Source organism: Zalophus californianus, chromosome 17 (assembly GCF_009762305.2).
Source record: "Zalophus californianus isolate mZalCal1 chromosome 17, mZalCal1.pri.v2, whole genome shotgun sequence".
In the NCBI taxonomy this organism is placed as follows: Eukaryota; Metazoa; Chordata; class Mammalia; order Carnivora; family Otariidae; genus Zalophus; species Zalophus californianus.
The window spans coordinates 13,252,060-13,264,486 of NC_045611.1; the positions used below are offsets into that span (position 1 = coordinate 13,252,060).

Sequence of the window (12,427 nt, forward strand, 5' to 3'; positions counted from 1 at the left end):
TATTGCCTGTCTGGTACTCTCGATTTCTGATGACTTTGCACACCCCTCACCTGACCTACTCCTGCCTGCTAGTTGGGGACCAAACCCTTCTTCAAAAAGAAGACCATGTAGTCTTCTTTTTGACATGAGTCCCACAATCCTGCCACCAAGTGAATCCTCCCTTTAAGCTGTTTTACCTGACAGCGAAGAACTGGCTGGTGCTCAATCTTCACTTCCTTTTTAGCACGAAATAACACCTGGACAGTTGTGGGCTTTTCCGTTGAGGTTAATGAGCCCTTCTTGGGTTGGACTGAGATCATAGAATTTACATTGGTTGCCAAAATCCCTAAGGAGTCCACAGAAAAGCTGAATGATAGGAATGAAAGGTCAGTGGAAGCCATTATGGGGAACCCAACATATTAGAGAGGAGACACCAGACTGTTGAGAGTCTGCCATGTCTCCGGTCCTGCTTAAGCACTGTGTCTAGAAGTGCCCACCGTGCTTTGTACTCTGTGAGCACCCCTCTGCAGCCAGGATTGATTAGGCTGGGGAGTGATGCTTGAGGCAATGATAGCCATTTCTAGCCTGAGGTCACGAGGTGCCTTTGCAGGAGATCTCTGTCCAACAGGGGCACTTGATGCTGGACATGGACCAACTAAATGAATTCATCTTTCTCTCTCTTCCTGTCTCTCTCTCACTCTCTCTGTCTCCCTTCCTCCCCTCTCTGAGCCTGACTACAGCACACACACAGGGAACAGTGATACAGAAGTGAGGGGATCTAAAGAAAGAGAGAAAGTGGGGGGCAGAAGCCATTTAACACAGGTACTTGGAAAGGGAGGCCACGGCCCAATGGGAATGAGATGGGAAGCCATAGAGAGCAGCTGACTTGTGAGAATGGCAGAGGGACTGGAGCAGGAGCAAGAAACCTAAGTGGCGGTGGGACACCTGGAATTACTGTGGGGACCTAAATGTCATCCCCGTGCTCCAGGAGACTTGGCCGCTCCATTGCTGCATGCTTGGTGCCTGAGCTTCCTCACTTCTCTGCAAGTCCTTTCAATGAATTTTGATCGCCTGCTCCATCCTGAGGGTGACCGGCCCATGTAATCTAGAAGAGCAGAACTAGCGCTCCATGATAACCTCCAACAAAACTCCTAAGGTGGCGAGATTCCACTCAGTGCTAATTCCAAGGTGTCAGTGGCTTTCTTCTAAGCTTGTTAAGCTTCTATTTATATTTATATATTTCAATTTATGGGTCTAGTAATGGTAGCCCTGAGGTAGGACCTCTCTCATTTCAGCCTTCTTTTAGCTGCAATGAAGCTATCATGAATGCATGGAATTTCTTCTAAGTCTGTGAGGGGGGAATCCCTTTATCAACTGCAAATTCTTCCAGGAGAACGATCATATTCCATAGAGTAGATTGGCCATGGCTGCTGGCACTGCCCCTAAGGGTTGTGTGGCCCTGCCTGGGTGACCTCCTCCCTCCCCCCACCCAGCACCACCCTTTCCTCTCTGAGAAATCTCTTATTTAGTGCTTCATTTTTCATCTCAAGAGATGAGCACAAGCTGGAGCTCCATTCCATCAGGCCACCATTTGGGTTCTATAACACAGTGGTTCTTAAAATTAAAAAAAGAAAATTGGAAAAATCCCTCTTTTTCACATGAAATCTCATGTGGAATGCCAACTTATGAAACAGATAGGAGCCAAAAGGAGGGCAGGACAGCTGTAGGCCAGGTCCCCATCTCTAGTCTCTCCCTCCACCCGCAGGACCTCCCCTCACCTAGGACTTCTTCCTCCCGACCTCTCCCTCTGAGTCTCTCTCCCACCCTCAGACCCCTGTGGCTCTGGGTGCTTTGAGGGGGACTTTAAGGGTCCCTGTAAAGCCACAGAGTTGAGAGCAGTGTGAAAATCCCTGCTCTTAGCAGTTGGAATTCCATTCATTTGGAGCCTGAGAGAGGCTACAAGCAGAGATGGTTCTTAACGATTTCCTCAATCAAGTTTCTGTTTTTTATCTCCCAGACAACACTTTTCTCCCCATGAGCGGAAGTAGACGACCATATGCCTGACGGTTTCCAGGTTACCTGAACATGATCTCGTACTTCCCACGGTTCTTCAGTTGCAGGGGCTGCTTTGCCTCTTCCATGACCTTCATGACCCCAAAATCAAGGCCTCCTTCAGCTCCTGCAGAGGCCAGGGGCCAGGGTGGGGAGGGGAAGTGGACGGCGTGGGAGTGAGAAGCAGGGAGTTGAAGTTCACGTGGAAAATCCACGGTTTAGAGAATTTGTTTTCTGAAAACGCTGCGGCTGAAAAAACCTCCTGTAATCGATTCTCAGCAAACAAACAATAGACTCTGCTCCTGTACCTACTTCAACTTGGGTAGCTCCCTCTGGCTTTCATTTTAGGACTACTGTCCTTCCTTTCATGCTAAAATTTCTGGTATTTAAAACATTTTTTTTGCTTCAAGTGTATAATAAACATAGTTAGAATATTACATATAAATCTGTATTGTTTTACTTAGCACTGCATCATAAGCATTTCCCCACATAATTAAAAACTCCTTATAAATGTGATCTTAATGGTTATATAATATACCATGATATGTTGTTCTATAATTTATAATATTATTTCTATGGTAATAGTGTTCCATTCTTGAGAGATAATTAGGTTATTTTCAATCTTCCATTATTACAAATAATGCTGCAATAAATATCTTTGTACATAAGACTCATGACATTTAAGCAAACAGGCAGCTCTCATGTTCTCTGAATCTTGCTGAGAAGGAGAGCAATCAGAAGAAGGAAGAATAACAGAGAACTGCATGCTAAAAGGGAGGAATCTAACCTGGCTGTGAGGCAGTGTGGTGGGCAGAATAATGCCCTGTGCCCCCAGAAGGTGTCTGTACCCTAATCCCTGGAACCTGTGAAGAAGGGAGGTCACATGGTAAAGGGGGATGATGGATGCAATTAAGGTTGCTAATCAGCTGACTCTATCTATCTATCATCTGACTTTAAAATAGAAAGATTATCCTGGATTCTCTGGGTGGGCCCAATGTAATCACAACACAAGTAGAAGAGGGAGACAGAAGTGGGAGAACCAGAGAGATGGTGGCGTGAGAAGGATCTGACCCAGTGTCGCTGGCTTTGAAGATGGAGGAAAAAGGATCATGAGCCAAGGATGCAGGTAGCTTCTAGAAGCTAGAAAAGGCACAGAAATGGATTCTCCCCCAGAGCTTCCAGGAAGGAACGTGGCTCTGCTGGCACCTTGATGTTAGCCCAGTTAGATCAGGTTTGGACTTCTGACCTACAGAACTGTAAGATGATAAATTTGTATTGTTTTAAGCCACACAGTTTGTGGTAATTTGTTACAGCAGTGATGGAAGACTAATGCAGGTAGAGAGATAGGTACTTACTCTTGGATGGCTGTTCAGGAAAGAGCTCTGCCAACTTTATAATTAGGGCCACCCCCTGTCATCTCCAGTTGGAGAAAATTAAGATTTGTAGTCACGTTGCCGACATTACTCTGGGACTTGCATTACTATTTGCTGAAATTCCACACCCTCCCCAACAACCACTAGTCTTCCTCTACATAAGGAATACATTGCACTAAAAGATGGGACTTCTAAACACCCATTCCTTGAAGGGGTCAACAGACCTTTGGGGAAGGTGATGTCCAAGGCGACGTCGTAAGACTCTGCAAAGACCAAGATGTTTTCAATCTGAACAACACCAATGAGATTGTCTGCATCTAGAACCTGTTAGGGTAAAAGGGACTCTTCAGTAAAAGCAAGGGGGCTTGGAGCCCTCCACAGGGGGCTTGGAGCTTGAATTATGTACCACACAGCTGGAATGATGAAGGAGATATGGTAGAGAATATCTTAAAAATGTATTTAGCTTTTGTCTTCACTGAGCATTTGGTAGGATTAGTGTTCTCATAACACCCTTTGGGAAATGCCAGTGTAGACAATCAATATAAGAATGGGGAAAAGGGACTGCATTTTTCATCTTGTCCACTTATGAGGTTTAAATTATTTGCGTGATTTTCACCGCATTATTGAAGTTGGGGCTGTGAGTATACATTGCAGAAAAGTGTTCTTTGGAACTTTTAAATAAAATAAACCTGAAGAGCATTTTTATGACAGTTGAAATGGAAAACGTGCCCACTGTAAATCATCCTTGCTTTACTAATTTTATAAACCTGAATTCTTCTGTTCTTTGTTTCTGGTACAACCTGTAGAAAAAGTGCTAGATTTTCATACAATGTAAGTGTTCAATGTTTCTCTTCAGGAAATTTCAAATGTTTTATTTAAGTGAACACCTTCGCTATTCAAGTTGGAAATGTAAACAACAACAAAAAAGCAAGCCTGCACCTGTCCCCCAGTTGCTCAATGTTCCCTCCCTCCCTTCCTGCCCTGAGGAGCACCTGAACTGGTGTCAGCTGTCAGCTGGACCCAACTTTTAACTCTTGAGACAAACAAGGGGGTGATAAAGGGTCCATTCATCAAGGGGAAGAGCTATTGGCAGTGGGGGTGGCTCTTCTGGACACCCCTGCCTCTCTGTTGATGTCTCAAGTTGAGAAATGAAGTCACCAGCTTCCCATGACTTGTGCTTTGGTGTCAAGTGGGAAATTTGTAGCTGTCACCAAATTCAAGTTTTAATTCAGAATTTCCATCTTTCATCACACATTTTGCCAATGTTTCACAGAGCAAACTGGACCCACTTCAGTTTTATCTTCTTTTGCTACTCAGTCTCTGACAGAGATGACAAGGAGGACTGACAGCAGGAGGGGAAAGAAAACATGACAATCAATTTGGATTATCAGCTCCAGAATTTACAGTGTTTTCCTCCTGATAGACAGCGTGTACCCAGAGCACTCTATTTCCTTTGTTTTCTTATTGGAGTGGAGGTGGAGATTAAATTTTGTAATTGGGGGAAACAGAACAAACAATTTAAGAGGTACACAAATAAAATAAAAGGAGTTCACCAGAGCACTTTCCAAAGGGACCAGAAAGCAAGGCATTTCCTCATGTAGATGTTGAAGGAATATAATCTGGGGAAGAGAAGCCTTAGACCACTTTGAGGAGCCTGAGGGGAAACTCACTGTGTCTGCTTTGACTGGAACACACAGGGATGCCATATCATCCCTAAAATAAAGAAATGTTTCTATACCGATTGGGAAACAGCTGTCACATGACCTCTCCAAGAATCCCCTCTTGCCTGCCTCCCCCACCACTCCCACCATGGGAACCCGTGAAGGCCCCATGATCCAGCAAAAGAAGGATGAAGCTGACACAGCTGGGACCCTACACCAGCCATGTGGCCTGAGGTCATTGTGCAGAGACCCGTGTCTGTGTAGAGACTGATGTTTAAAACATTGACTATCACCCTCTGATAGTCAAAAACAATTGCTGATTAAGTAAACCTGTCAGTATCTGTGTTCAGCTACCTTAGGGACTGTCATAAGTAGGGGATAAGAGAGACTGGATCCATTGAGTGGACCCAAAAGTAGAAACAGGATTAATTCCTGTAAGTTACAGTTGGAAATCTGAACCCAACCCAAGGAAGAATTAATAGATTGCTCAAAGGTAGATCAGGCTGCTTTGAGTATGGGTAAGTTTTCTATCCCCGCAACTATTCAAAGAGAAGCTTGGATAATCTGTTGATTGTTGCAGAATCAATGCAAGCATCAAAAATCAATGACATTCATTCATTCATTCATTTGTTCACTTTACAGATTCTACTGAGTACCTTCTACGTTCGGGCCTGTGCTAGACATTGGGGATATGATGGGGTAGTGGACTGGCTGGTGGCCATGTCTTAACCCCTGGAACCTGTGAATGTGACTTTATTTGGAAACAGTTTTTGCAGAGGTAATTAAGTTAAAGATCTTGAGATGAGATCATCCTGGTTTATCTGGGTGGGCCCTAAACCCAATGACAAATGTCTTTACAAGAGGCAGAAGAGGAGAAGACACAGGCAAAGAAGGCCATGTGAAGACAGAGGCAGAGATCGGAGTGACGCAGCCATGAGTCCAGGAACTTCCAGAAGCTGGAAGAAGCGAGGAAGGATTTTTCCCTAGAGGCTTCAGAGGGACTGTGACCCTGCAGACACCTTAATTTCAGACTTCTGGCTTCTGGAATTGTAAGAGAATAAATGTGTGTTGTTTTAAGCCACTGAGGCTGTGGGCATTTATTACATCAGCTCTCAGGAATGAATACAGATGATGAGCAAGTCAGGCAAGACCTTGCCCTGATGGAGTTCACAGGAGAAAGTAAAGAAACAAACAGGATATCTGCCAGGGGGAGGCGCTCTGAAAGACACAGAAGGCAGGGTGAGTGATTGCACATAATGGGATTTCTTCTACGTGGTGATTAGGGGAACCCAGTTGGAGCAGTGCTGTTTAGTGGACCCCACAGAGTATGGGGGCAACATTCTTGGCAGGGTTGCTGCAAGGTCAAGGGCCTGAGGCAGGAAAAAGCCAAGAGACCACGTGACAGAATCAATGTGAGAGAGCTAGGGTAGATACCGAGGCAGGACGGGCCTGAGAAGCTGGCGGGGACCCTGGGCTTGATCCTCACTGCAGCTGGAGCCAGCAGATTGCTGCAGGGAGGAGAGGGGTCTGACCTGACTGACCTGGAGCAGGAATGGAACCTCTGCTGAAGTCCAGGCAAGAGATGCCACAGGCGGCCTGGGAAAGGGTTCTGGCAGCAGTGTGAGCAGAGGAGTGGGTGGGCGGGAGACACACTGGGAGACAGTCGGAGCCCTGGGCTGGAGGGCAGGCTGTCAGGGGAAGGAGGGAATCCAAGATGGTTCTTAGGTGTCTGCTGGAAGCATCTGGGCGAAAGGTGATGTTACCGAGATAGGCATCTGAGCCGTGACCGGGTTTGGGAGTGTGGAATCGGGAGTCTCAGGCTTCCATTGGGATGGTAACATCATTCACTCCCTCCCTCCCTTACTCTGAGTGAGCGCTCTGTTTGTGGCACCGGGCAATCAGCCATGAACAAGACTGCCTTGATGGAGCTCACAGTTGTGTGCCGAGCAAGATACTGTGGGTCAGAGGTTGTCAAAGAGGGATCAGTTAGGAGCGTGTAGCCCGGAGACATGGCTGTGTGTCTGTGTGTGTGTGTGTGTGTGTGTGTGTGTGTGTGTGTGTGTGTGTGTCAGAGAACCCAACATGTATGCTTCTTGATGACCAAGTCTGGAGATGTGTGAAGCCTCACCTCCAACCGGATCACCTTCTTGATGTTGACAGGTTTGGAGGGCTGGAAGTGCACTTGCAGGCTGTACTCAGCCTTGGGGGGGATGGTCCCCTGCATGGTGGACACGGTGAAGTCATCGCCCAAGTGCTCCAGGCTGGTGATCCGCCAGGCCACGGGCAGGGGTGTGACGTTGTGGAGAAGAACTACCTTGGAGTCTTTCCTGAGGAGACCAAAAGAAATTTTGTCAGTTTCAAATGATTCTGATCTATTATGGCAGGTCCGAAAAAGCATTTCTAGTTATTTCAATCATTGTTTAGCTTACTAAGCAGAGTTTATCAGGGAATGGGGCCTGGCGGTAATGATCAAGGAATGCAGGATACATATCATAATATTCTCTCAGTAGCCCCCAAAATAAACACTCTCTATTTAGAAAAATAAAATGCCAGTGAGTGAAATGTTAAGTTCCAGTTTTGGTCTAGTGTTCTCTGTGCTTTAATTTCTAAACCAAAGATTCCTAACCTCTGAGGATAATGGACTGCTTAGAGAATTTGGAAAAAGTGAGTCGTCCTGAGAAAAATGCAAATATGCACACACTTTGGCAGTTGATTTTTTTTGGAGGGGGTTGATCCTGGACCCCATGTGTGAACTTCATAGGGTTACGAATCATCTGGGTTTGCACAGGGCCAGAAGTTTCCCTGGATGCAGGACTTTCAGTGCTAAAATGAGGAGAGGCCTGAGAAAATCGGGATGAGTTGGCCACCCTAGAACTTAATATTCTTTAAATCCCATTAGAGTCCTGGTATCACCCAGAACTCTGACCTGTGCAACAAGAGCCGGTCAAAATGCAATTGTTTGGAGTCCAGCTCTAGTTCTGGGCGAACACCTTGGCAGGTTAACTTGAAGACAGCTGGCTCTGGGTTCTCCTTGATGCAGCAGACAATGCAGTCATCAAAGACACCAACTGCGGTAGGGTAGGCCCATACGTTGAGCATCTAAAGGAAGCATCAAAACAGTATACTGATGCTGAGAATGCCGAGACCTCCAAAGCCCCAAGAAAGACTTGCCCTGGTGGATTTGTTTCCATGCAACTGTACCTGCTTCTCATTGGGTTTTAGAGTCATGTTGACGGGCTCCAGGAAATAGGTGCTTGCTTTGACATCATTCTGAAAACAGAAGAACGCCTCCACAACCATTGGGGAATTGTTCAGGATGGTCAGCGTCTCCATGTTGCCTGGGAACAAGGAGGACTTGTACCTGGAAGTAAACAAAGATTAGGGATGTGGATATAAGGATTGACTGGGAGTTCAGGTGGCAAAGGAGACTGTGGGGCATACGGCAATGCCAGGGGGTAGTGTGGTACACTGAGGCAGTGGCCTGGCAGCTAAGAACACAAGCGTTGCAGTTATGAAGACTTGCAGCTGGACTTGAGCCCCCCCTTCCCCACAAGCCTTGGTCTCCTCAGCTCTAAGATGGATGAAAATACTTCTTAGGGTTTCTACGAGTATTTAATGCAATGGTGCACCTAATGCTCTTTAGGGCAGCTATAGATATTGAATGCCCAATAAACGCTAGCTATTATTGCAAAGAATTTTTTTTAAGTTTGTTTATTTATTTATGTAATCTCTATGCCCAACGTGGGGCTCGAACTCATGACCCCAAGATCAAGAGTTGCATGCTCCACCAACTGAGCCAGACATGTGCCCCATTATTGCAAAGAATTCTGAGAAACATGAGGCTCTATCCTTCCCAGGAGGCTCTTACATTCCCAGGAGATATAATCCTTTGAGAGCAACTTGTTATTTCACATATGCCTTAGAGATGATCACATTTACCTCCTTCTCCTAGACCTGTATAAGACGTTACTGTTCTGACACGGATTCATTTGGCGTGGTTCACTGTTATAAGGCTGTTTCTGTTCCTTTGTGACTTAGGGAAAGAGTCACAGAGGTGAGCACTGTGGGCATCAGAAGCTGCTCAGTTAAGGGTAAAGAACAGAAAAGGAACCATAGAAGGTACAAGGAATGCCAATGAAGACGTACATGCTCAGAGATCAGAGCAAAGGCACATAGTACCCACTGGTGCCCAGGAACAGTCTGAAAAGCTTTGTGGATAGGTGGTGATGGAGGAAGGAAGGAGAGCAAATGGCAGAGACCAAATCAGGGTCAGAGAGACAGAGTGCTCTCTGTGTCACTACCAAAGGGGTAGTGGCCTCCATATCGAACTGGTCATCACCATTAGGCAGCACTGCGCTGTCTCATGAGCTAAGAACTCATTATCCCGTTCAGTTTTACAAATGCGTGGGTGGGTGCTATTATTTTCCCACTTTGCAGATGAGAACATTGAGGTTCAGCAAGGTTTGAGAAAATAAATAAATAATACCTGGTTGTATTGGGCCTTGTTTTTGGGCCACTGTAATCCTTCTCCTCCTGGACCAGTGCTGTCTGGCCCCAAGTTTTGGTTGGTTCCAGTGCTGCCAGGACACATGCCTCTCTTAATGGCCATGATTCCCCTGAATCCTGACCCTGGGCTGCTATGTCCATCATGTCCATGAACCTGACCCCCCTCCTTCTCTCTCCGAAGCCCTTCTACTGGGCCCCTTCTAGTCGAAGATCCACTCCAGCATCAGCCAACCCTCTGCATCTTGGTTTTCTGGTCCAGCCTCTCAGGAAATAAACTCCAGTTATTAAGAGACTGGAGAACAAAGAGGGTTTGCTAGGTCTACCAAGTCAGCGTGAACACAAACACTTATCACAATAAATGCTAGACTGAATTAAGAGATGCTTAGAGCTAGGTCCAGTTTTGGTCTCGCCTCCCTGCCTACACAGTGAGAAGTTTGTATGTAACCAGAAAAACTGGTATCACTAAAAACATGACCGTCAGGCTCACCCAGGGCCCCAAATTCTGCCTGACAACCTTCATCTGTTTCTCTAATATTCTCCCTCTCCAACTTTCCACAAAAACTGTTTCATCTGCTCTCTATTTTCTCAACATTTTTTTTCTTTTTTTTTGGTTTTCATGATTTTTTTTTTCCCTCTGCTTCCCTCCCTGTTAGGGGTGACCTCACAACATGCATCATGGGGACCTTCGCACGGGCCCAACCACATCTGCACCTGAAGCCATCTGCCTTACTTCCTCCTAGTGGGCGGTGGTGGCCCCCTTCCTGGCAAGAACAGCATCTCTGTGTCCCATTTGTGTTGTCTCAGGGAGCTGTATCACCGATGGCCCCCCCTTCCTCTGGAAACTCCAACTTCTTCCTCCTTGTGTCCCCTTGTCATCCAAACAGCATGAGAACAACAGTGTGTGAGCAGTGTTCCCTGGACTCCTCCTAACCTTGACTGCCTCCATTTCTCTTCACTGCCAAGTTTTCCAAAGAACTACCTTTACACCCTGTCTCCATTCTCTCACCTCTCACTGACTCCTCAACTCACTTTGCTTGGGCTTCGTCCTCAGAAATCCCCAAAAGGACTTTTGTTAAGGCTCTTAGGACCTCCATGTTGTTGAACCCCATGGACGTCCTCTGCGAACCCAAACCACAGGGCTTTGCGTGGCTGCTAGCTATACCTCCTAAGCATCTCAAACAACATATCCCAGAGTGAACGCCTGACCCTACTCTGCCCCCACCAAAACCTGGTCTTCCTCCAGGCTCTCCATCTGAAAGATGGCACCTGCATTCATCTGGGTGCCTAGCAGAAACTCGGGGCACAAGAACCCAGTTCTCCTCTGGTTCAGGGCTAACTGAGGCAGCAGTAGTAAAAGCTACGTCCACACAGCAACCCTGTCGGTACTGCTCATGAGTCCAACTGGGAGTCTGAAATCTGCCTTGAAATAACGGAACACTTACTTATCTCTTGATTTTCCACAAAGCAGTGGCCCGAAGTAAAACTTCTCCATGCTCATAATATACTTCTTAAAGATGACCTCATTTTGCTTTATGTCCATCTTCTGCTGAGTAAATACCACTCTGAACACAGGGGAGAAAGAGGAGAGGCTCTCTGAATGCAAGTTCAATGCCTCCATTTGATGTTGACCTGAGCCCAACACTCCCTGTTTAGCAAAGGGTCCAGGTATCTGGAGACAGAATGATTCTTAATCTGAGGACCTTAGCTGAGCCCTTATTCCTGGTCCCTCCCTTCCACCACCCCCAGGGATGAGAGCTTGAACTTGAGAAAAAGTTTCCCAGGTGTCTTTCATCATGAGGGGCTGATGGTAGAACGGAGTTAGATTTCGCACGCTGGTGTGTCTGGCTAGAAAAACTGACAATCTCTATGGAAAACAAGTTCTGGTGGATATTAACCAGCTTCGGTGTTCCTTGTCCAATGTGGCCCCCTGGTGAGAACTGCAAAAAAGCTCCTTTTAGTGGATAAGCTATAAAAGGCCTCCTCCCCTGGAGGACTTGTCCCACTAGCTTGCTCAGCCAGGTGACTTTATGTTGTGGATAAGGGGTGTGGTGGTGTTTGGTAGCTCAGAAAAATGTCCGCCCGTGGAGAGTCACACATTTAGTGATATTACGGGACAAAAAGTCCAACAGTACATATAAAACCCGCTTAAATTTGCTTCATAGTTAAATAAGCAAACTAACTTGTCAGAGGATGATGCTTCCCCTGTCTTCACACCTATTAACATTCTCTGTAGCTCACTTTGATGGTCCATGCCATTCCTGTGGCTTCGTCAATGTCCAAGACACCGAAATCCAATATGACCAGAGTGCCTGGGGTGCTGCCCCCAGTTCCACGTTAGCAGTAAGAGCTACCTTGCTCAAAGTGCCATGGAACCAAACGAAAATGTTTCTGTCAACTCATTTATTTATTCAGTATCTCTCTCTTTTAGGTGTATATACTATTTACTAACAGACAAGGCCTACAGTTTTATTTCTTCTTGGATACACCCACAGTATGGCCCCGGCAGCCTGTGGGGCTTGGTGTGTAAAAATATGGAACACTTCATGAATCTGCATTTCATCCTTATGCAAGGGCTCTGCTTTTCTGTATCATTCCAATTTGATCAACTTTCTCTTTTAAGGTAAAAATACACTTACTTTGGATCTTGGCAAATGTAAGGGTAACTGCAGACACCTCGGCAATAGAGCTGGTACTGGCGGTGAGTTCCAAGGATCTCGAAGTTAAACGTCTGGTCAAAGTTCCCGAGTTCATTGGAAGAGAAATGTATTCGCAGTGTCACCTCACCGTTGGCTGGCACGATCCACCGGAAATGATTCAGCCTGCAAATGACCACAGGACTTGTAAGGAGAGAAGGCT

General features: G+C 46.2%; 1 protein-coding gene and 1 pseudogene across 1 annotated transcript in view; both read right to left on the reverse strand.

Annotated features, from left to right (window-relative positions):
• Positions 1 to 12,427, reverse strand: part of HYDIN (HYDIN axonemal central pair apparatus protein) — a 342,401-nt gene that overhangs the window by 67,535 nt on the left and 262,439 nt on the right. The window contains exons 49-56 of the mRNA XM_027618048.1: positions 12,208 to 12,390; positions 11,014 to 11,133; positions 8,267 to 8,426; positions 7,992 to 8,164; positions 7,194 to 7,392; positions 3,629 to 3,728; positions 2,059 to 2,158; positions 177 to 345 (exon numbers count right to left, since the gene is read on the reverse strand). Of these exons, the coding sequence (XP_027473849.1) occupies positions 177 to 345; positions 2,059 to 2,158; positions 3,629 to 3,728; positions 7,194 to 7,392; positions 7,992 to 8,164; positions 8,267 to 8,426; positions 11,014 to 11,133; positions 12,208 to 12,390 (1,204 nt within the window). The remainder of the gene's footprint in view (positions 1 to 176; positions 346 to 2,058; positions 2,159 to 3,628; positions 3,729 to 7,193; positions 7,393 to 7,991; positions 8,165 to 8,266; positions 8,427 to 11,013; positions 11,134 to 12,207; positions 12,391 to 12,427) is intronic.
• LOC113936828 lies at positions 12,097 to 12,196 on the reverse strand (annotated as a pseudogene).